Below are 24,789 nucleotides of genomic sequence, written 5' to 3' on the forward strand. Positions count from 1 at the left end.
ACACAAAAGTATACATATAAATTAAAGCTATGCACACAGTTTTTAGTGTTTTCATGTCAATAAGAGGACCCCATGCTCCTGTGTTCCTGTCACTCTTCATGCAAACATAAATAAATCAAAAAGCGCATTCAAACATTTGCTGAAACATAATTCTCAACTTAAGAGTCTCCCAAGGATATTGGAATGGATGGTACACAGTACTGCAAGCCTAGCCTACATACTATCTATACACACATCAGGTAGGGTGATGTATAAACTTGGGCACAGTACTTTACTGTGAGGTACACTTTCTTAAGGCCAACATGAGTTTATGCTTTTAAAGCAATGTAATAATTATGAGACAGGAAAAGGCTACAACTCAGTGGTTAATGCAGTGAAATAACATCTTTATACACAGCTGCTAATAGGGAGGGCGGTAGTTGCAAGTACCCAATCTAAATCATTGAAACTTTCTGGCAGTGGGTTAAGAAAAAAAAAAAATCTCTTCTGAGTAGAAAAGCTAGATTGTTAAACTGTAATTCATAACGCTCCATAGCCTGAAACACAAATGCATCTAGATATTTTTATTTCACTGGGCATGCGGTAAAAACAATGGAATCAATGCATCCCCTCCTCTGTATTCCATCAACAGGCATCAGGGGTGTCATTTGTAAAGGAGATAATCAACTCTGGTAAGTAATGTGTTTTGTCTGTTTTTTAGTCGTTGAAACAGAATGTCTGATATAATACAATGCTGCATGTCGTGCTGGATTCCAAAGTTCTACAGTAGTTTTCTACTTTAGAAGATGGAAGTGAAGTCAACAGATCAGGTAAACCCTGCTTTTCTGGGACTCCTTGGGATTTCCTAATTCAAGCCCTGCTGTTTTGACATCAGCTGTTAGAATTTAAAACAGGCTTGGGAACAGAATGTGAATGGCATAGCCAACATACAGCTGGATAGCTGAACGAGGCATAGATTATTTTTTTATTAGCAACTTGTTTTGTAATTTATATGTTTAGAGCCTATTAAAGTTTTTTTTAATTGTAGAAAAATGTCATACATTTGTTTCCATAGGGATAAGATTTTGCCAAAATAAATCAGAGTAAATGCAATATACTGAACCCCTAATAAAAAGTTTACTGTAGTAAACTCTGGTAAAAGCACAGACAAGTGTAGTGAAAGTGTGGTAAAGCACACAGAATCATAGTAAGCTATACATTTAAAAAGGTCAGCATACAACTCTTTAAGACCTGTGGGTCGCAGGTTTTTAGTGTTTGAAGGGCATGTCAGTAATAAGGAATCATGTAAAAAAAATGCAGAATGAAATATCATTGTGATAACTGTAATGATTTACTATTTGCTGTAATGTTATTAAGTTCAACAGATGATAAATAGCATATACACTAGGGCAGACTGAATGGATTAGCCTCTTTCAATACCAGCTTGTAGGGCCCATTAAAATAGCTCAACACACACAGAAGAAAATAAGAAAATACAAAATCTTCCCAAAGGTGTAGTTACTGGGATTTCACTTAAGAGCATAAGAACATAAGAAAGTTTACAAACGAGAGGAGGCCATTCGGCCAATCTTGCTCGTTTGGTTGTTAGTAGCTTATTGATCCCAGAATCTCATCAAGCAGCTTCTTGAAGGATCCCAGGGTGCCAGCTTCAACAACATTACTGGGGAGTTGATTCCAGACCCTCACAATTCTCTGTGTAAAAAAGTGCCTCCTATTTTCTGTTCTGAATGCCCCTTTGTCTAATCTCCATTTGTGACCCCTGGTCCTTGTTTCTTTTTTCAGGCTGAAAAAGTCCCTTGGGTCGACACTGTCAATACCTTTTAGAATTTTGAATGCTTGAATTAGGTCTCCACGTAGTCTTCTTTGTTCAAGACTGAACAGATTCAATTCTTTTAGCCTGTCTGCATATGACATGCCTTTTAAGCCCGGAATAATTCTGGTCGCTCTTCTTTGCACTCTTTCTAGAGCAGCAATATCTTTTTTATAGCGAGGTGACCAGAACTGCACACAATATTCAAGATGAGGTCTTACTAGTGCATTGTACAGTTTTAACATTACTTCCCTTGATTTAAATTCAACACTTTTCACAATGTTTCCGAGTATCTTGTTAGCCTTTTTTTATAGCTTCCCCACATTGTCTAGATGAAGACATTTCTGAGTCAACAAAAACTCCTAGGTCTTTTTCATAGATTCCTTCTCCAATTTCAGTATCTCCCATATGATATTTATAATGTACATTTTTATTTCCTGCGTGCAGTACCTTACACTTTTCTCTATTAAATGTCATTTGCCATGTGTCTGCCCAGTTCTGAATCTTGTCTAGATCATTTTGAATGACCTTTGCTGCTGCAACAGTGTTTGCCACTCCTCCTACTTTTGTGTCATCTGCAAATTTAACAAGTTTGCTTACTATACCAGAATCTAAATCATTAATGTAGATTAGGAATAGCAGAGGGCCTAATACTGATCCCTGTGGTACACCACTGGTTACCACACTCCATTCTGAGGTTTTTCCTCTAATCAGTACTTTCTGTTTTCTACATGTTAACCACTCCCTAATCCATGTACATGTGTTTCCTTGAATCCCAACTGCGTTCAGTTTGAGAATTAATCTTTTGTGCGGGACTTTGTCAAAAGCTTTCTGGAAATCTAAATAAACCATATCATATGCTTTGCAATTATCCATTATCGATGTTGCATCCTCAAAAAAATCAAGCAAGTTAGTTAGACACGATCTCCCTTTCCTAAAACCATGTTGACTGTCTCCCAGGACCCTGTTACCATATAGGTAATTTTCCATTTTGGATCTTATTATAGTTTCCATAAGTTTGCATATAATAGAAGTCAGGCTTACTGGTCTGTAGTTACCTGGTTCAGTTTTGTTTCCCTTTTTGTGGATCGGTATTACATTTGCAATTTTCCAGTCTGTCGGTACCACCCCTGTGTCAAGAGACTGCTGCATGATCTTGGTTAGCGGTTTGTAAATTACTTCTTTCATTTCTTTGAGTACTACTGGGAGGATCTCATCCGGCCCAGGGGATTTGTTTATTTTAAGAGCTCCTAGTCCCTTTAACACTTCTGCCTCAGTTATGCTAAAGTTATTTAAAACTGGATAGGAACTGGATGACATGTGGGGCATGTTGTCAGTATCTTCCTTTGTAAAAACTTGTGAAAAGTAATCATTTAATATATTTGCTATTCTTTATCTACGATTTTGCCATTTGTATCTCTTAAACATTTAATCTCCTCTTTGAATGTTCTCTTGCTGTTGTAATATTGGAAAAACATTTTGGAATTTGTTTTAGCTCCCTTAGCAATGTTCATTTCTATTTCTCTCTTGGACTTTCTAACTTCCTTTTTGACTTGCGTTTGCAGTTCCGTGTACTCTTTCCGCGTACTTTCTTTTTGGTCCTTTTTTAATGCTCTATAAAGTGCCTTTTTTCGCTGAATATTTTTTTAATTGATCTATTAAACCATTTTGGCAATTTAGTTTTACATTTAGATTTGTCTACTTTAGGGATGTAATTGTTTTGCGCCTCTAGTACTACATTTTTGAAGAACAACTATCCTTCTTCTGTGGTTGTTTTCTCTATTTTACTCCAATCTACTTCTGTTAGTCTTTGTTTCATCACAACAGGGAGTTAAGAGCAGTATCTGGTTTAGTACAGCTACTGTAGACCATGTCAGTGCATTCATTTTCAACAGAGCTCTGTTTAAAACATACTGGGTGTGGGCTGCCCAAACGATGTCTGGTGGCTGGGACAGGGAGGGTAATTAGACAGTGCATCTACACTATGCAGTCATTTGCACTAGACCAGGCTGTGCATACCTGTGGAGTGGCAAACAGAATACATTTTTGTTGGACTAAAATAAGTGGATTTCTTTCTTTGTAGCACATATATTATTAACTATAATAACCACTATATATAAATAAATGAAAAGTATAAATAAATTAAGTATTAAATCTTTTGCTTTTTAAGATCCACATTTGGGACAACTTCTCACATGACAAAACCATTTTCCCTTGAGCCTCCCCAGTCTTCTCAGGAGACTGTGGTCATGGTTAGGTGGATGACTAGTCCTCTTCCAAACGATTCATGAGACTGATCTAAGCAGCAGTATAGTCGACCATGGTTCACCACAGAAACCTTTAGACAGGTTCCCACATATTCAACACTCAATCTTACACTAAACTACAGCGTTTCAAATTGTTTGGATAATGCCTTCATCACTATAATTTTCTATACATTGTTCACAGATCCCCCCACATACAGACATATATACAAACATATATAAAGTAAGAATAATGACAATAGCTTCTTGTTAATCAAGAGCCCCCAAAATGTACAGAAAGTGTTAAGTTTATTATACATGTATACTTTATTGCATAACAGAATCATGTCTTCATATTTATTTTGGAATGAACTCAGAATTTAGAACAGGTTCTGGAACAGAAAGTGAAGGGCATGGCCAACACACAACTGGCTTTAGCAGTACCAGTTGCACTCTGTGTGGTAACATTCAGAAAATGAACTGCATGTCAATGGAATATAAACCACTGTGTTTCTTCCAAATTCAGCTTTTCTCCTGACAAGCTTTCAAGTGAATGTATTGTATGTGATGTTTAGCTTCATTTCTTTCTATGAATGAGGTTTTGTCCTGCTTGCTAGCTCACCGGCTCATGTGTGTTCCATTTTCCAAGCCTTGGCTAAGGTTTTGAAACAAAACAATATTACTGTTGTGTTGCGTCAATGTTAGAGTCGCAGAGTTTTAAAGGAAACTCAGTCTCAGACAGCAGTGCTAAATAGGGGAAGAATGTGTCTATTTTTTAGTTTTTTGTCATTTTTTAAATTTTATTTTAAGAACCAATGGGCCAAACTCCATTTGGAGTATGATTGAGGAAAAGTAGAGTCACACATTACGTTGCTGCAGTTTCTTTGGCTTAGTGGGAAAGGGGTGTGAGCAGCTTGATGCCAGCTAAAATTGTGGAAGGCAGTGGCAAATACAGGACGCTTTCTCTAGAAGCTGCACTGCAAATGGACACCTGCTGCAAAACTGAGAAAACGTAAGGCATTGTTTAATGACATTGTGTTCTCTGGGGTGCTTCTGCATAAAGGTCTACTCAGAGCATATGCTTGCTTGGATTGTATCTGCATGGAGTTTAAGGAGTCAGTTGAAAGGAGAAGCAATGCCAGGTGAGTTAAAGGAATGCATCTAAAGCTAAGGGAGTATGACAACTTATTTTAAATACTAACTCTCATCCTGTTTATGCTGTTTATGCAACTGTGATAATCCAGCCACCAACCAGGGCCATTGGAGCTATTCTTTAATCTTGGCTGGTGAGACAAGGACTGTGTCTGTACTGTGTATTATATATGCATGTATAAAAGGGGCACAATGAAGCAGAGATGCATAAGACTAGATTTTTAAAATATATACTGATATATTCTGCCAGGGTCCCTCTTTTTATACATTAGGATTTTAAACGATGCATCTGTGCATCTGTTCAAGGATTTCATGATCCCACAGGCTGCCAGTGTGCCAGCATGCCAGCATTCCAGCGTGCCAGTTTGTCACCTTGCCAGCATTTCAGCATGCCAGCATGCCAGCATGCCAGCTTGCCAGTGTGCCAGCATGCCAGTGGGTCAGTATGCCAGTCTGCCAGTGTGCCAGCATACCAGTCTGCCAGTGTGCCAGAATGTCAGTGTGCCAGCGTGCCAGTCTGCCAGCTTGTCAGTGTGCCAGTGTGCCAGCGTGCCAGTGTGTAACTGCTGGGAATTTAAACCATATAATCCAAACTGGAGCTCAGTGTCCTTCTAAAACCTGCCACGTTTTAAGAAGTTGTCTCAGGGTCTACAGGCATTAGATTGCCATGGAAACAAAACACAGATTCAAAAGTAAGCACAAATACACTGCCATCCTTACACCCCTTGCTGGACGGACCAAATTATGTCAGGACCAGAGCTGCTGCTGCTGCTACAGTTATAATGCCTTTCAGCTGAAATAACAGCCACACCCCTGCACATCATAAATTCATCCTCCTTAAAGAAAAAAAGGTTTGTATCTCATCTAATCCATGGGAAAATCAACATGTGTTTCTTTAAATGGCAAATTATTCATCAGTCTGTTGCTTTTGCTTATAAACAGCTAATGAGTTCACAGGTCAGCGTCTTTTGAGACTGATAGTTTATATCACGCAACACTTCTTATTATTCATTGGTCTGGGTACTTTTGAGGTTAGCCAGCATGGTCAGCCAGTCCAAACAGAAAAAAACAAACTTCCAGTAAGACAGTGTGATGAGAAAGTGCAGTGCTGTTTGTTAAATGTGGCAAGGTTCAGAGTTTGCATAACTATAGCTTTTTGTTTGCCGCACTCTATTAGAACTCTGATGGAGAGCAAAGGACATTTTCAGGCTGTGACAGAGACTGTTGTCTGTAATGGAAACCGACTTAGTGCTGTCAACTTCTCTGTAGTGGAGCACAAGCCAAAATAACTAGGACTTGGAAAAGAATCAAAGAACACTGTGTGCGTGTGTATAGTGAGCTGGATGGAAAACACACATTTTGCAATAAACGTTATAAAAACACTTTCTTTTTTTGTTTTTTTATGTCCAGCTGTTTAAAACAAGAGTGGATTGTGCAGGATAAAATATTTCAGCTCCCCATTTAATGTATTGCAAGTTCTCTGCTGTAAAGAAAGTAGATTAAGGTTAGATTTGTGCTTCTAAATAAACTGGGCATCAGCATGACATATTACAGTTATACTAGGCCTTGTCTCAAGACAACGCAATATGAAACTGATAGAATGAAATGGTCTTGCTAACACAGGGGAGCCAGTGAATCAGGTAAAGACGGTAACAGCTTTGACAGCTTACAAAGCTTCTTGGTATGGGTATGACATTGAAGGATTATCTAAGGTATTGTTGTTGTTGTTGTTGTGTGATATACAATGTGAATATAACAACAAGAAAACGCTGAAGAATACATTAGTTAACATAACACTGATATTTCATACCTGAACCAAAATTACTATTTAGGTTTGATATTTTACCCCCTCATCTTCCCATAACAAAAAATACTCAAAAACATATTGAACAAACACTAAACCGTATGGAAATCTCAATGATCACACTCCTCTTCTTTATAAATGAATACCCTATTCCTCAGTGCTAAGAAAACTCATCGCCTTCGGACTTACTTGCTGACTCTGTTTGGCTGACATTGTACTGATGTGGCCATTCTCGCTGAGCTGCATCATGGCTTACTAAAAACCTTTAGTTTAACAAAAAATAAATAAAACAAACACTGTAAATGAATCAGGTTCAACTAGATATCCAGAAGTACATTCTTCTAGCATCCAACCCAAAACACATGATGCTTAATTTGGCTTCTTACTTGCAGTCAACCAGCGCATGTATAAAATAAGAGCTAATTTTTCAACCCCTTTGTGCTTTGTTGTTATACATCAGTGATGCTCAATGCTATTGATAAGGGTATGGGTAACATATGTTTTACAAATACTATAGCCTACAGTGGGAAAGCAATCCAATTTTCATCAAACTACAAATCAGGTGTTGGTTTAGGTCTGGTTACAAATCTGGTGTAGTATAGTATTTGGGCAAATAAGAGTAAATAGAAGGGGTAGCCATTCCATTGAAATGCATTGGTGGAGGTCTGCAAGAAACCTCACATGACCCTCAGCATTACTAAATCCTACCCATATTATCCACTCTCTAAGAGTCAATGGAGGCAAAGAGTCCTGCGCTAAGTACAAAACTCCAAGATGGGAATTAATAGGAAGTCATGAGACAACATGTGCTTTCTAGGCAAGGAAGAAAAGAGCTTTTATCTAGTCTGTCTCAACAGTCTCTCAGAACACTTATGAAACAGGATTCCTAACTGAATTTTCTAATTGCTTTACAGAACGTCTCTTTCCATTAGCTGGCCAGGGCAGAGGAAATCCATCAGCAGACATGCCGCACAGCTATACCAACCACAAGAAGAAGGCTAATGGGCCTGCGATGAAGACGGAGAGGAGAAGCGCTACAGGCAAAACCAACAGGAGGTCGCGGAAGCTTGGGCTCATTTCCAGGTCATTAATACTATGCAATTCCAAAAACAGCGACGAAGGATCGAGCCCTGAGGAAAAATACCCCGATTCAGCTGAAAACGAGAAAGACGGTGGGAGAGAAAGATCGGAAAGAAACCCCAGGGTACAGGTGGTGTCCACAACACACTCTGCTGAACACAAAGCTTGTGACCCACAAAGGACCACAGGAGAACATGAGGAATATGCCAAGAAGAATATGAGGAGAACATTTTCCATTGAGGTACAGGATGTTTAAAATGGACTATCCATCCATCATTCTCTCTCTCTCTCTCTCTCTCTCTCTCTCTCTCTCTCTCTCTCTCTCTCTCTCTCTCTCTCTCTCTCTCTAAAAGACAACCAGTTTGCAGAATTGAGATCAGCATTTTATTAATATTAATTATGAATGAATTGTGAAAATACATCTCTATATTTTTCTACAAAAGCAGAAAGTTGAACCCTTTCCTTAGGATTCACTATGATGATGGTTTAACTGCTGATAACTGATAGTAAATTCATATCCAGTGCACTTCATAAATTGGGTTCAATTATCTAATGTCGGCAAGAGGAAGATAATTTATATTAGTACAATTAAAACATGCATTTTCTATATACAATATTTATTTTGTATGTTTCTTGAAGAATAGAATAAGTCAAATAAAAATATAGTCTGTATTGTTGTCTCGTTTTACTATGCCATTAAAAACAATCTAATTGGGCATAATGCTTCGAGTTAGATTCTAGTTTAAAGATCCATTAGGCATTTATTTAGCATGGGTTACAAACTTAAAGTTACATATCTCAAGTACAATAACAATACACTATCAGACACGTCCTGTATTCAATCAGAATTATGAACTAGTGTTAAATAATTCAAATTGCTATGTGAAAGTTATTAGAACATTATCACATTTGCCATATAAATGGTTCTACAGGAATGTGCTTTCTCTATATGCCCTGTTATTGGTTAGTGATGTTGTTATCTGTGTAGATGGTTGATAAGTCATTGATGAGCTATTCAGCTTAAATAAATTAGGATTTTGTGGTTTCGTGTTTTTTTCTTCTATGTTGTAAATATATGCATCCTTTTAACAAGTTATAAATTGTAGTGTGGGATTAATTTTTGAACCATTCGCATTTTACCGGTATGTTAAGATGTATTTACACACTGGAAAAGAACAGCTCTGTAAACATTACATTGATCAAGGCACAATGAATATTTGTCATTTTGGTTTTGTTTTTCCATTATAAGACTCGTAATTGATGTTGTTTGATGTTTGTGGTTGGACGGTTGCTTGTGGCCTTTGAATTGGGATAAAAAAAAAAAAAAAAAAAAAAAAAATAATAATAATTTCACAATTATGACTTTCAAAGGCCATGCTCTGTACCCTCAAAAAATAGCTGGATTTTTTTTTTTTAAATGAGAAAGCAGCTTGAAAGACTCCTGATTGCTACATTTTGAAATGTATTTAAGAACTGTAAGTTGCTTCCAGTTAATCTTTTTTTCTTGTTTGTTATCTTGCAATTTCTCATGCAAATCAGATACTGCTGACCACATGCCCAATATATTGTAATTGTCCGCTGCTCATAGCCACGTACGGTGCAATATCTACTGGGTTTACACAAAGGAACTCCGAGGGAGAAAAGTTATGCATAAAATCTTGATGCAGATCGCAGAAGAAATTCCAGTGATGTCATGGAAACAGGCTTTTTTCTAAACAACAACAGTCAATGGTCAAACATGAGGCTGCACTGATTTCAACAGTCTTTAAAATGGATTAACTTTATAATTTTTTTTCAGCTGGGAAAACAAATGCTATGAGTTGAAGACATATTAAAATGACTAAAAGTGAATTCGTAATACAGAATAAGTTCTCATCTCATTGCTCTTATTGCTATATTTAAATACACAGTTATACACAAATACACATACCTAAATGCTCTCACAGCACCTTGCAGAAAACTTGATCGAAAAACTCTTTAAACTTAGCAGACAATTCATTCAGAATCTATGTGCTGAACATTTAAATGCAACATTCTTGTTAAGGGAAAATTACAATATGACAGAATCTAATTGAAATCAAACGTTACGGGAAATGGGGCGGGAGGTCATTTTCTAATGCATACACACTGATGGCTATTAAATGAATTGAAAACTTGTGTGAATGGGAACATGAGAAGGGCCACTTACTCTATCCAAATATAAACAAAAGCACCCTAGGTTAACCCTGAAAGAAAAGCGCCTTTATATTTATACCACTGGTGTCTTGTTATTAAACAGGAAAGCTGCATCTGGAAATTGTGTGTGGCTACTGGCGATGAAGGTCTGGGGATTCAAATCTCTGCAAATGACACCTCTGCAGTACCAAACAGAGGAATTACTGTTAGCCATGTGATGAACGGAGGGGCAGCACATAGGTAAACCTCAGTCTATACCATTGAGTTCAGTGGTGGTGGTCTGCTGTCCTGAACTTCTCTGTAGCCTTGTACATGCTTTCTGGATTATATTTACAAGTGCATTATTACCATTATATTGTCTGCTACATCATTTGCTCTCTATTCAGAGATGGTCGCCTTCATCCTGGAGATGAGGTGTTGACAGTGAACGGACAATCCCTGACTGGCCTCTCAAGACATGAGGCTGAGTCTGTGCTCCAGGCAGCAACAGGGCTAGTGGATTTGGTTGTTTCCAACAAGTTAATGGTACGCTTTTTTTGTTTTGTACTTGAAACCTTTAACTGCAATCACTGAATTTTACTAGTCTTTTAGTGACAATATTAACAAGTAATATTATATTTGTCTTCAGATTAATAAACATGCATTTGTACTGTAAAGGACTGAGCATCTCAGAATTAATTTGATGTTCACTATTTTTTTGTGCACAGACAGATAAGAGTTACAGGTGGGATTTTAAAAAAAATGACAATAACACTAAACTCTGCAACATTGCACAGCTTCCAAGTGTTGTTTCTTATGATACACTGGGTCCTATTCATAAAGATCTTGAGTTAATTAAAGAATGCCTTCTTGAGTCTGTTCTGAGGGATAAAACATGCATGGAAGAACATTTTCGTGAAACTCTGTACAGTAGCTAAGTCATCAAAGACCAAATGAAAAGAATAACTTGCATAATGACATGTGTTCATGGGTTATTTCTCTCTATATTTTTCTTTTACAGACTTGTCCTGTGGATGAAAATAAAGGGTCGCTTTTATGTAACAGATCTACCTCGGTTTCTGCATCACCAACTACCGACAAGGAAAACCAGCAGCCTCAGGCAATCATCACTGATAAAGAAAAGGCTGGGAATGACATTCCTCCAAAGGTGGCTGCCTCTGCCTTACTCTTAATCAGGCTCATTCTCTTTGACCAACTCTGCTTCTCTCAAAATAAAACACTATCAGCATAATTGATTCATTTATTTTCTTTCCAAATCTGTAATGAACAACTTAAATGCTAACTGCACACAAAAATATGTACTGTATCCATACAATGCCATACATTAACTAAACAATGGTGTGCACATGACATCGGAGAAAAGGCAATTTCAAGTTTCTTAAACTTGTTAATCCTTAGAAATATCTGTCATGATAAGTTTGCAGTCTGACGTGTTTTTTTTTTTTTCCATAGAGTCTTAAGAATTTACTGGGGTTTTTTCCCAACATACTTCTTTTTGCTTGCCTTTGCCAACTGTGTGGTACATAAACAGACTTACCATCTATTGTTGACTAGGCACAGGAATGCAGGCATCAAGTTATAATGACGTGTGCTTTGTTTAACAGAGTACAGATGTCAAGATGCAATGTGCGTTTTAAGGTTGATTATCTTTGTAACTGTTTTGCAGAGAAACAGCACAGACATGACTGGGGAGGGATCCAATGAGTGTAATACTGAAAAATCAGATAATTATCCCCAGACCAAGTTGTCTTGTAAAAGGACTCGGAGTAATTCTACTAGTAAGTGTGCATTTGAATAAATATGAACATATTAACCCCTTCCTATTTTCATAAAATCATGCTAAACTCGCCATACTACATTCTAAACTATACGTAAACCAGTTTAATCATGTAAATGAACACCAAAATGAACACCAGAAAATGGCATGTTAATACCCTGAGCAATTATCACTCATTGTGAACTCTCATTTCCCCAGGAAGTGTGTGTGTGTGTGTGTGTGTGTGTGTGTGTGTGTGTGTGTGTGTGTGTGTGTGTGTAGGGTAGTTAAATATCAATGGAGTCTAGTGTTAATTAGATGTTTCTTTATAGGCTTGTAGAAGAATATTACATTCTGTATACCAGATTTGTTACTTGTGTTTTTAAAATCAATAACTACATTGCACTGTAGTAACACAATATGGTTGTGTGAAATGTTGGCAGTTGCTAGCGTCTTTTGTAATAACACTGTTTTTGCACATGTGGTTGTAGATACGTACTTTGTAACCACATATGCAATGACAGTGTAATTACAGTGTAATTGGGGTCACTCAATGTGAAGTGTTCCGCTTGTGTGTGTTACAGGTGTCAATCCCTATTGGATTGGAGATTTAGATGCCCTTATCATTAAAACACCAGAGATGTATAATAGTAACAACACACAGGGAAATCCAGGTTTCTACGGCAACAGGAAGGCACTCTCCCAGCAGCTGGAGTTTTCTAATGCATCTGCCCAGGTAAGAAGCAGTCAACAAAAAAAAAATCACATGTGTATACAGTTGTAATAGTTCTATGTCTTGCTGGGTAAGGTTGTGTGAGCAGTATGACTATTTAAAGGTTAAAAGACCCATCTGTGCTGGCGCCAAAAGGCACAGTGGGGACTGCAATAAGGGCATGCCACTAGGATCGGTACATGATTTCATTGTTTGTTCATTACGTATTACATGTCTTTTGTTTTTTGTTTTTTTTTTCTTAAAAGGTTATTGCAAGACCCACTCGGTCTTTAAGCTCGGCACACTTAGTGAACTCAAGCAGCAGCGTGCAAGCCTTTGTTATTTCTAATATCGTTCTGATGAAGGGTCAAGGCAAGGTAACTTGTTTTTATTGTAACAAATGACATTATTATTTTCTACTGTGTTACTTGTAGATGCATATTTGGGGTGCAAATGGCAGTCACATATTCCTCTACTTGTATGTAAATGTAATATCTGAGGGCTGAATATATTCCTCCCATTTATTTGAAGAATGAACGTTTATTCTGATGCATTTACCTCAATGGTCTTTATTGCTTGTCAGGGTTTAGGGTTCAGTATAGTCGGTGGAAAGGACAGCATGTATGGACCAATAGGAATCTATGTCAAGACTATTTTCCCAGGTGGAGCAGCGGCAGCTGATGGAAGATTACAAGAAGGTACGGTAGCAGAAAGTCATACATGTCATTCTGCATGCACGTTTTGATGTGAAGTTTGCATTACATTATGTTACAATAGATGTAAGAAAACTTACAACCAACATGGCGGCAGCATTCTCAGGCTAAACACAGTTTATTTGGACCCCTGAGAAGTCATTTTTTAAGCAGGTTTACTGTATATTTACTATGGCTCTAGTGATCACAGTACAAACAGCATTTTATGTATCACAGGAGATGAAATACTGGAGTTGAATGGCAAGTCACTGCATGGATTGACCCACGATGAGGCCCTGAAGAAATTTAAGGTAGGTGCTAAAATGCAAATCCACGATTTTATAGCCATTTAGAAAATACAATCAAAAATTGTGTTTTTACTGAGCGCTGCATTTTGTTCTCTCCTCTGAAGCAAACTAAGAAGGGCTTGCTGACGCTGGCTGTGCGGACCAGCCTGCGGATCGGAGCCTCGACCAGCTCCTCCGGCGTCTCCCACCTGTGCCGCTCGCGCTCACTCAGCTCCAGCGCCACCATCAACAGCCGGGGAAGCTGCTCCAGCCCAGTGCTGGCAGACTGCAGCTTCCTAACCAGCCCAGCCAAGCCCAAAGACAGAATCATGATGGATATCACTTTGCACAAAGGTGAAACAAGCTCTGACCCCTCTAGGTTAAAACTGGTTTGTAAAAAAGTACAACTGGATGCATTATTGTTAATGGCCCTTGAAAACAGGGGGTGGGGTGGTATTGCTTGAATGATATCATAGCTGCTTGGATTTGGAATTTGGAAAATGCACTATTTGTGCACAAGTGGTGCTTTCCACTGGCAGTGCTGCTCCTTTTGAGATGGTCTAGGATGCCTCTGGTAATTTGACTTTGGCCTCACTAGTAATGACAGTCACTTAACCTAGCTTTTATCCAATGATTGAAATGCATCTTTGTGTTTGCAAATTACAGATATTGCTATTTTGGATCCTCATTTCTGCAATAAAAAAGCTACACGATAATTTCATCTTTTGCTTAATGCAGCTTTTCACTTTGTCTCCTGTCTTCAGAAATGGGTGTCGGCCTGGGGATTGGGCTGTGCTGTGTCCCCTCCAGTGAAGGCTACCCTGGTATTTACATCCACACCCTCTCCCCTGGCTCTGTGGCCCACATGGATGGAAGACTGAGGTATTTCCTATTAGTTCACACCCCTCAGGAACAGTTTATTTCAGTTGCCTGTTTGTGACTTTGTTTTTGACATATGCATGCCTTTAAAACATTTTTGACTGTGCATTTCAGGGGTGGGGATGAAATCATTGAAATCAATGAAACAGTGGTTCACAACATGACTCTCAATGAGGTTTACACAGTCCTCAGCCAATGCCACCCGGGGCCTGTCCAGGTTATTATCAGTCGTCACCCAGATCCAAAGGTAGGTAGAGTGCACTTGACTTCTCGTACAATAGGGACCACAAGTGTTTGCTTTCTCATAATGACACAAAGAGTTCATTTGTAGAGCCCACTCAACACAATTGTTCAGTAATTATCTCTAGAATATCATCATTTGTTCTCTAGGTTTCAGAACAGCAGCTAAACGAAGCCATTGCACAAGCTGTTGAAAACAGCAAATTGAGAAAAGTCAAGAGTCAGTGGAGCATAGAAGGTACACAAAATAACATTATTAAATCATTCAAATTGTATGGTGGTAAAGGTTGAGTATGCTTTATACCGGTAGATCAAAAGTAAAACATGTTTCTTTCTTATAAAATATATAAAACTATTTGAATTTATTAAGAACCATTTTAAGGAATGTTAAGGACTGTTTAATTAAAGCCCATGTAAATGAATTAAATCGAGTTCGCATGAAATATGTATTCTTATTTTTTAAAGCACTGTTTAAATGAATGTCTTTTAAAAACAGCCCTTAAAATAACATTGCAATAAAACAATCCTAAAGGTTTATGAATAGGGAATCAGAATGTATTTTTGTTTAATGTTATAATATTATAGATATAAATATTATTAATATAAAACATATATATATATATATATATATATATATATATATATATATATATATATATATATATATATATATATATATTATATATATATATATTGCCACTTATCTTTCAGCCCTAAAGAAAAATGATCCATGCTCTCATGGAAAGCAGAAATGTGAAAAATGCTTGGAGAGAAGCTTCAGTCAACTGAACAACAGGAGATCCCAGAAGGTGATGATGCGCTCAAGCAGTGATACAAGCTCCGACCACAGATCACCCTGCTCGAACGGGGGCTCAGGCTTCTCAAACCAGCAAGCTGGCATGAAGTGCAGGGTCCACAGTGTTGACGTGCCCATGACGGCTCCGCAAAGCACTGTGGCTGGATCGCCGGGCTGGTCGGTTATGGAGAACAACCCATCCCCTCCTCACCAAGACGATTACAACATACCTAACAGCAAACATTGCAGCCAACAATCTAAAGACTTCATTATCAAAACTGCAAGATCCTCCAAGCCAAAACCCCCACCGAGGAGGTACTTTAAACAGCAAGAGCATTCAAAGGAAGAGCATTTTTCTGACCATGCAGGTGTGAACGGAGACTCACCCAACGACTGGAAACCTCCTTCTACAAAGTGCCAGGTAGGATTTTATAAAAGAAATGAACCATTCTGCATAAAAATATGTCAGCATGGTTATCAAATTGACGACCTGTAGACGAGGAGATCCTAGAGTTAAATACACTTTCTAATGATTCTGTACTATCATTACCTTTATCAAAGCAAAGCCTCAATCTTTTAATACTTACTAGCTTTATCGCTATGTGAATATGCATGTTATTTTGATGCGATATATAATTTAAGACATTGTAAGCACAGATGATTTCCTTTAAAGCACGGTGTGGCTGTTAGTTCTCAACTTGTGTTTGTAACAACTTCAATGTACAATACACACTCGTTGAAACGAAAAGGCTGCAAGGTAACATTATGTTACAACACCTCTCAAACCACAGTGCAGAACAGGCAAGGTTTGTCTGTGGATGTTTACACTAGCTGTTGCCAGAGCAGATGTAGTTCGACCAACAGCAAGAGCACAGTAACTGTTGTGTTTAAGAAAAGGGCCTGAGCTTTATATTCTATTCACCTTTATAATTAAAATTGACATTTACTGCTGCTCAGTGTTACACAGAGAAGTCGGTAAGAAAGACATATTGGCTGCTCAAAGAAATTGCAGTGTGGTTAGCATGACTGATTGTTTCCTGTATCCACAAGCATCTCAAACCAGGCATCTGCATACCTTAAAACTGAGAATGTGTAGACTTGTCTAGAATTACACCCAAGCTCATACAACATGGGATATGCTGTAGCTGGCATTCAATTCCAGAGGAAAGGTTTTCCTATTGAGAATAAACTCATGTAATGTTGTGTGTGTGTATTTATTATCATATCTGATAACCCAGTCTATAGCGACCAGTTAAAAAGGGTGTGGGCTACAAAGATGAGAATGTGAATTTTATTTCATAATGATAAGCGTGGATAATGGAGCTGTATACTACATATGATATGCATGCATTTTCTGTGCATCTTAATTTTATGTGAAGTATAACTTTTTTCACATATTTTAGTTTTTCTACAGTTTATTCATGGCTTTGAGAAAGATTCCTGATTTACTCTTTAAAAATGTACGTTTGAGTATTTCTCTGATTTGTGTGTTTGCATAAATGGAGGGGGGGAGGGTGTTGGGTGTGGGGCATAGCTGAATTAAAACATAATATTCAAAATTAAGCTTCAGTGCTTCACTTCATAGCAATTTGACTTAATTACAAGAAAAATCAGAACCCTGGAAATGTGCTATCAAGCCTCTTATCAAAGTGAACTATGGTAAATCTGCTTGGCAATGTTACAGTTTCTCATGATTTTGCTACGCATGCACTTGACTGTACAATCCCATGCTTTACCATGCTTCCAGTGTGCTCTAGTACACATTGCTATGCTTTCACAAGGTCTGCCACAGTCAACTTTTAAAAGGACTTCCTTTTATTGGCTCCCAACACCCATTTTGATGTATTTATGTATTTATTTATTTTTTCCCTGACCCTTGTGGTAAATCTGGACTTTTTAAATTATTTTAGTAAAATGGAACAACTGTGATTCCTCTACTGTATACAAAGATTTTTTTGTGAATTTTCCAAAATGCCTGTGCTGGGATATCAGATATTAATAAAATCAAGGTGAATACTAATGTCTGCCTTTTCAGATTTGCATATCCAGTTGTTGCATAATAAGCATTTGTTTATATTTCAGCCTGCAGAATTGATTTAATCTATACAGTTTATTTAATGCATGCCTTGGTGATGCATGTCAAACTGAGAGATGAACGGATGCATTTCTGTAGCTTTTGCGGTCTGTGCAAATGGGCTAAGAGCATGTCTTGTTTCCTGTTTGTGTTACAGGAAGCAGTGAGCTTGGTGTCAGAAGGAATTAAAACGGTCCACACTAACACTGTCTGCGTGACTTCGTTATCACCAGGGGAGGCTGGACACTTCTCTAAAACTGCAAGAGATAAGCCTTTACGAGAAGAAGAAAGAAACCAAAGTGCGTACATGTTTTATCACTATGTACAACACGTTTAAAAATAATGTATTCTTTAGGTAAAATGAATTGGGTGTATCTTGTAGAATATGGTAGTATAAGGTGCTGTTTTTGTTGGAATGGTAAAAGTGTAAGATATAGTAATTGCTTCCTTGACTGTTTCATGAGGTTTAATGCAAAGCCTTTCACAAAAAAAAGCAGTAATCAGTTGTTCAGTCATGTCAGTATTTTTTCAGTCCTTGTTGAGCATTCTTGAATGGTAATAAGGGTTTAAAATAACGATTTTTATAAAAAACCTTTTAACATTTCAAATGTTTCCTCTACTTGATTGCTAAAACCAGATAGAACTACAGTAAATTGTCCTCATTGCTAATTCATCAACATTTAGAAATACCCTTTGAAAAAAAGGACATGCATTTGCTGAACAGTGCAATTTTTTAAATGTAAGACTGATAAGCTTAAGATGTTTTCTGCAAAGCAGCATTTTCTTGATTTGGCTCTGTTAATAGCAAATGTTATTGGTAGTATTTTGCTTCACTCAGCACTAACAACTCTATGTGCTGTTGAGGCTTTTTGTCAAGAAAGGGGAAATCATATTTTTCCTGGCTTCTTTTATAACAACCCCGCCCCCCCGACCCTTACCATTTCCAACAACGCAAAGGTTATATGTAGTCAGGCTTCATAATTTTAATATATGGCTGCTTCAAACTAGGTGTTGGTTCTCCCACAAACCTCTCTACGGGAACTAAAAGGCCAGCATTAAGAAGACAAGCTCACGTGGATCTCTTTGTGGCTCATCATACACAGGACCCGTGGGTAAGGATTTCAGACAGTGCTGAGGAACAACCAAGCTGTGCCATCATGAGTCAGGAGAATGGGCAACCGGACCTGAACGCCTCCACCGTGCATGAAAAGGATGCACCTGATGGAGCTGAAGCTGTAAAATATTCCCTGAATGTTAAGAAAGGTCCTCCAGTGGCACCAAAGTCGGTTTGGGTTCGCCAGAGCCTGAAAGGGTTAAAGAGTGGAAAACTGCCAGCAACAACCAAACCTCAGGACGGGAGCACACCAGATCCAAGAAGCACGTTTGGTGTGAGTTTAAGAAATACTTCGACCAAATCCAACTTGTCATTCAAACAGAAAATTAACTCTTTTGAAACATTCTCTAGCCCTGAATCTACCGAAAGAGGAACTAAAAGGATTGCTCCGTCACTGTCTTTACCCTTGGTAGACAAACCTCCAAGCAGAAGTGACACAACTTCAGCTGTCAACACTGCTTGTCATGCTGCCAATAAAGCAGCCGAAGTTAGCCCCCCTGGTGAAAGCAAGTCAGCAGTAGAGGTGACTATCCCAGCAGCAGAGCCAGAGGTACCTTCCAGTCTTCCGCCAGTGTCTCCATTGGATGGCCCCAGGAGAAGCAGCAGCACAAAAACTGTGCCCTCCTCAGCATCGCTGGAACCTGAAGAAAACATGGTGTTCAAGTCCCCCAGCCAACGGACAAGAAGCTTTCCATTGGCTACCACCCCATCCTCCGAAACCTGCAACCTGAAGTCCTATGATGGAGAAAGCCTCTGTAAAATTCTCTCGTTCAGTAATCAAGTATCGCATGCGTTAATGAGGTCAATGCGTTCCCTTCCTCAGTCCCCATCCATCTGGCACAGCAACCCTTGGTCTGCTTCTCCAGGATCCCCCCAAGCAGCTCCTGATGATGACTTGTCCTGGGCAGACAAGACCCCTGGGTCACCTGCTGTTGACCTGAGCCATGCTGAGAAGGGATTTTCTGTCAGGTAAGTTTTTTATATGTTCCTATTTCTCCGGTTCTAGTGACCACTTTACCAACAGGAATGAGTTTTGTTTTTTCTTGTTATCAGAAGTAGGCTCTGCTTGTGTTCTTGGGTATTTTAAATCTAACAAATGTACAGCAAGTGCTTGAACAGTCCTAAGTTCAAATGCAAATATTAAATTTCCAGTATAATTTAAATTACTTAAAATGGTCAGCATTCATTCTTTTTATGCTGTGGAGAAAATGTTAATGTAAATTGGCATCACTAAATCTTTTGTTTTTGGTATTTATTTTGCACCTGAAACTCTTATATTCACCTGTGGACGTGACCCAGATCAGATACTAAGAATTGGTCGAGAAAAATGGCTTTACAAATTCAACCTCGTATAGTCCTATAAAATATTTTCAGACAGCATTGCAGTGTCGAATATTTAATCTCCGAACAAAACATTGGGTCTTATTCCCAAAGCTTTAACTCACAAGTCATTTAAAAAATATTTTACAGTGCATTTTGATGGATTTAAATTTGAAAGGTTGAAATTCAGTTGTTTGTTATCTCACTACTCATGAGTAAAAGCTTTGTGAAAAAACAACATCCTTTTCTAGTATTCCTGCTTCTGTCTATTGCTATAATTCACAAAAAGAGAGCATGCTTTCTTATATGATCCATCAAAACTTGACACCACAGAAAGGTAAACGTTATCCGTTTTGCTTTCTCACTATTACTCTGAAGAAGGAGTACAAACTAAAATTTAAATTCGATAAACATTATCACTGGCCCCCTTTTCCTGAGTTGAATATCTTTTGATTCTTTTATTTACTTTAATTATGGATATGCAATCTGTCAAGTTAGTTTCAAGGGTCTTTCTGCAATGGAATCTTTCTGCCATAAGACCTGCAGTACAGCACCACAAGTGACACGTTACCAGGAAGCATCATTATAAATATTTGGATCTGTTAGAATTGCAATTCCAAAAATCTGTTATCCTGCAGCAAGTAAAAAAAATGCAAGCTAACAGAAAAAAAAAAAAAAAAAAAAAAAAATCCTCACAATGAAAAGTGGACCAGCAGTAAGAAAATGTATTTGAAAGTCTTGGTTATTGCTCCTGTAAGGTTTGCAGAATGCTAAAGCAATCATTTTCCTTCCCCAATAGCCTGGCAGAGTTCAGAGAATGCACGATAAGCATGGCGGACGAGAAGAGAGAGGACGGGAAGAGGGAGCGCACCTCGTCCCTCTCCTCCTCAGCCTCGGCCCAATCACTCATCTCCATCATTCCTGCAGAGGAGATCAAGAAGATGATAGAGGAGGTGAAGGCTCTGGATGAAGAAACGCTGAAGGTACAAGTCTTCCTGTTGTCTTCTCCACTTCTTTGGAGTCTGTATAGCTCCTTTAAATAAACGTTCCATTCTGTACCGTGTTCTAGGTCTGGCACAGTCAATTTTGACCAAACTTAGTTTAATGATTTTAAAAAATTGATAGCGAACAGACCCATCAGTTTATTAAGCGTTATAAGAAATGTCTGAAGACACGTGAACATCAAGTGAATGTGAAAGATGGTGTCCTTTTATCAGTTAAAACAGGCTCATGAGTCATTCAGTGCAGTGCTCTTTTCTATATATAAACATTTGTCAGGAGTTGCACTGCAATATGTTCTAACTTTGATCACTTTCTTTACAAACTAAATATTTGCTGTGTTGCAGCTTTCAACAGCCTGTTCTTTTTCCTCCACCTGACACTGTATCAGGATGAATTAGCTTATAACCCTAAGTGCCCATTATGCGTTTCCCTCCGGCAGCAAAAAGGCTAACGGCATGAAGAAACAGTTACATATTTTCCTGTTCCTATTAAAAATGTATTCACCTTTCAGCTGGGTTTAAGTGTCTCAGTAGCTCTCAACGTCTCTGTTTCCATTGTTTTAAAAGCACATCCATGTCCCTCATGATAGCAGTTCTAATGGGCAAAGGTCAATCGGCTACAGTTGCCTTCTCCATTAGTTACAACACCTGGAAATAAAATCTTTAGAAACACCAAATATCCCTTAAAAATGGCCAAAATAGAGTGATTCTGTTATTGTTAACTGCAGCAGCTGCTGTTTATTAAGGCACTCTGGTCTACTGGTATTGAAATAAATTGGCTACTGCATAGAAGAGTAAGTATTGCGGCCGGGAAACCATGGAACAACACATTTAGTGTGAGTTTGACACCACTTGCTTTTTTTAATGCAGTGTATAAAATACCTAGACGAGAGCTTTGCTTTTTAATTGAAGTAGCACATACTATAAATATACAACTGATAACTTGCAAGTCTGAACCTCAGTAAACCACATTTTAAGAATGTCAATGAGTGTAATATTTGGTATTAATCTACTTTTATGTACAGTATTAATATACTGGATGATTTGAATGTGTTTCATGTTATTCAGCAATTTGAAGACATTCATGTTGTAATTTTGCACAAAGAAGAAGGCACCGGGCTGGGATTCAGTATTGCTGGTGGGATAGACCTTGAAAATAAAGTGACCACAGTAAGTATAATCATCAGGAGTTCTGTTTGCATCAGTAGATTGTGTTTTAATAAGAGAATGTGTATCTGAGAAGCCTGTGTTGTTTTTTCTACACTATATGACCACTGGGAAAAGTATCTGTCTTATTTCCTCAATTTAGCAAAGCAGTCAAAAAAGCTAACCTGTGTGTGTGTGTGTGTGTGTGTGTGTGTGTGTGTGTGTGTGTGTGTGTGTGTGTGTGTGTGTGTGTGTGTGTGTCTTTGCGTGCAGTACTCTGCAGCTGTAATAATAATTCAATGAGACCACAATTATTGTCTGTTGTTAAGGCCTGCTTGTCTCCATCCTTCCCCATCCCATAAAAAATGACCATTTACATCACCAGGTATCATCCATATTTTGGTGTCAGCACACAAACAATAAAATCTAAGTAAAAGTGCATAGCCAATAAAAAGATCTACAATAAATGAAAAGATAAGTACCCCTATAGCACGAAACAGCTGAAAGTACTGTATTAAAGGTATTGAAATGGTGCTCTTGTTAGCATCTTACATCTCATTCATATGATGTCAGGTACACAGGGTATTTCCCAACGGACTAGCATCGCAGGAAGGAACCATTCAGAAAGGGGATGAGCTGTTATCCATTAACGGGCAGTCCCTTAAAGACGTGACGCACAGCGAGGGCACAGCCATTCTCCGGCAGGCGAGGATGCAGAAGCAGGCCGTCATCGTTATTTGCAAGTCAAAGGAGAGTGACACAGGAAATGACGAGAGCAGTGAAAGCAGCTTGACCACTGTTGAAAATGCTTGTGTGGCAGGTAAGTCAGATTGGGACATTAGTCCACATCACAAACCACCACAAGGTCCAGCATCACTTTTCATGAGCAACAAAATTCACAAACACGCCAAAAACATGGATCTGTTTCCCTGTCAGCATTCAAGTCTGGGACCTCCTGACTCTCTCATTGTCTCTCCATCATGATATAGAATACAAACATCACCTGGGCACCTACTGAAATTAATGACGAAATCTGTGAAGTGAGATATCTAAACCAGATAAACACGGGCAGCGACTGTAAATCTATAGACACCACCAGGTGGCACTATAAGGCAATGATCAAAGTGTGGGTTTTATAACAGGAAAGAGAATTAAACGGGGAAAAATAAATGTACACCATTGAATCATCCTTTATGCTTTCAGCTGCAGAGGATGTGGGTTTGGATACAATCACTGTTGAGCTGGAGAAGAACGCAGGGGGTGTGGGGTTTAGTTTGGAAGGAGGCAAAGGGTCTATTTATGGAGACAAGCCCCTTGTCATCAACAGAATCTTTAAAGGTAAGCTGTGTGAAGGAAATGCAGCGCTGCTTGTAAACTGCAGGATAAACTTGCATCATTATCCTGAAAACCACAAAATCAATGGATATTGAAGTCACAAGGGAAAGCTCAGCCTCTCTGTATACAAGCAAATAGTAAAGCTGAGAGGCAACAGCCACCATGTGTTGAAAATGGCATTGTGAAATAACTGAATGACAGTGACGTACTCAGTATATTGTGATATTGTGCATTATTTAGGCAGTGTGACTAGGGTACAAAATAGCAGTGCTCCTTATACATTTCAGACTTTAAAAATATATGCATCGTACTGTGCTTAACTGCCTCAAGTGGAAAAAAAAAACTGGCACATTAAATCTTTTCATTGGCAAACAGCAAGGAAGTACAATGTGTGCAACCCTATGTGTGATGCAACATTCTAAAGTAACATTCCATTCCTGCTTCTCTTTTCAGGGGGCGCTACTGAACAGAGCTTGGGGATCCAGCCGGGCGATGAGTTACTGCAGATCCAGAGCGCTTCCCTGCAGGGACTGACCCGTTTCGAAGCCTGGAACATCATTAAAGCCCTACCAGAGGGTCCCATCAGAGCTGTTATCAGAAGAAAAACTGATGTGAGCAAATCTGAGACCACAGCAGAAGAACAATAAAACAGCTGCCGACATTCAGGATTTTAAACAGAGGTGTGTAAGTCAGTCGCTGTCGTGGAATCAGCAGGAAAACGACACTGTGTGTTGTCAAACAAAGCTCCAAAATGCTTGTTTTCCAATCACAGGGCAGCTATGAAGGCCACCTTGAGCTACAGCCATGTAAAAACTGTTCAAAGCAGAGAAACGAAATCTGGTAGAGACACCAGACAATGGACATTAGGAGTGTCATTGTTCATGTAATTCAAATGTTTCCAGAGTGTTGACCCCAGTGAACAATAGTAACAATGAAACTTCCAGTATAAGGGTACAGCATTCCTGGTGGTAGTCTTAACAGCTTGTTGCCACTTGAGTGTAAAGCTACCCAAAATATACAGTGGGCTGGTTTCTCTTAGCTATTTATTCCAAATCATTAGCACAGGTCTTGTCTGAAAGGAAGTGTGTGTACACACACACACACACACACACACACACACACACACACACACACACACACACACACACACACACACACACACTGCTGTGCAAA

The 24,789-nt window shown here is 38.6% G+C and overlaps 1 protein-coding gene across 4 annotated transcripts; it reads left to right on the forward strand.

Moving 5' to 3' along the window:
* The first annotated feature begins 489 nt into the window (after positions 1 to 489).
* LOC121299117 (pro-interleukin-16-like) lies at positions 490 to 24,767 on the forward strand. 4 transcript variants are annotated; one of them, XM_041226667.1, is made up of 22 exons: positions 490 to 671; positions 7,924 to 8,330; positions 10,368 to 10,504; positions 10,651 to 10,789; positions 11,265 to 11,411; positions 11,931 to 12,042; positions 12,605 to 12,756; positions 12,999 to 13,109; positions 13,316 to 13,430; positions 13,662 to 13,735; positions 13,837 to 14,065; positions 14,476 to 14,593; positions 14,705 to 14,837; positions 14,981 to 15,068; positions 15,542 to 16,047; positions 17,858 to 17,999; positions 18,709 to 19,783; positions 20,934 to 21,117; positions 22,204 to 22,305; positions 22,855 to 23,101; positions 23,485 to 23,619; positions 24,070 to 24,767. In XM_041226667.1, the coding sequence occupies exons 2-22, from the start codon at positions 7,974 to 7,976 to the stop codon at positions 24,261 to 24,263; spliced, it is 4,497 nt and encodes a 1,498-aa protein (XP_041082601.1). In that variant the 5' UTR covers positions 490 to 671; positions 7,924 to 7,973; the 3' UTR covers positions 24,264 to 24,767. The 4 variants fall into 4 exon arrangements, with proteins under 4 accessions (XP_041082601.1, XP_041082602.1, XP_041082600.1 ...); XM_041226668.1 differs by lacking the exon at positions 490 to 671 and adding an exon at positions 4,589 to 5,065; XM_041226666.1 differs by lacking the exon at positions 490 to 671 and adding an exon at positions 5,072 to 5,195.
* The last annotated feature ends 22 nt before the right edge of the window (positions 24,768 to 24,789 follow it).

Source organism: Polyodon spathula, chromosome 24, assembly GCF_017654505.1.
Source record: "Polyodon spathula isolate WHYD16114869_AA chromosome 24, ASM1765450v1, whole genome shotgun sequence".
Lineage (NCBI taxonomy): Eukaryota > Metazoa > Chordata > Actinopteri > Acipenseriformes > Polyodontidae > Polyodon > Polyodon spathula.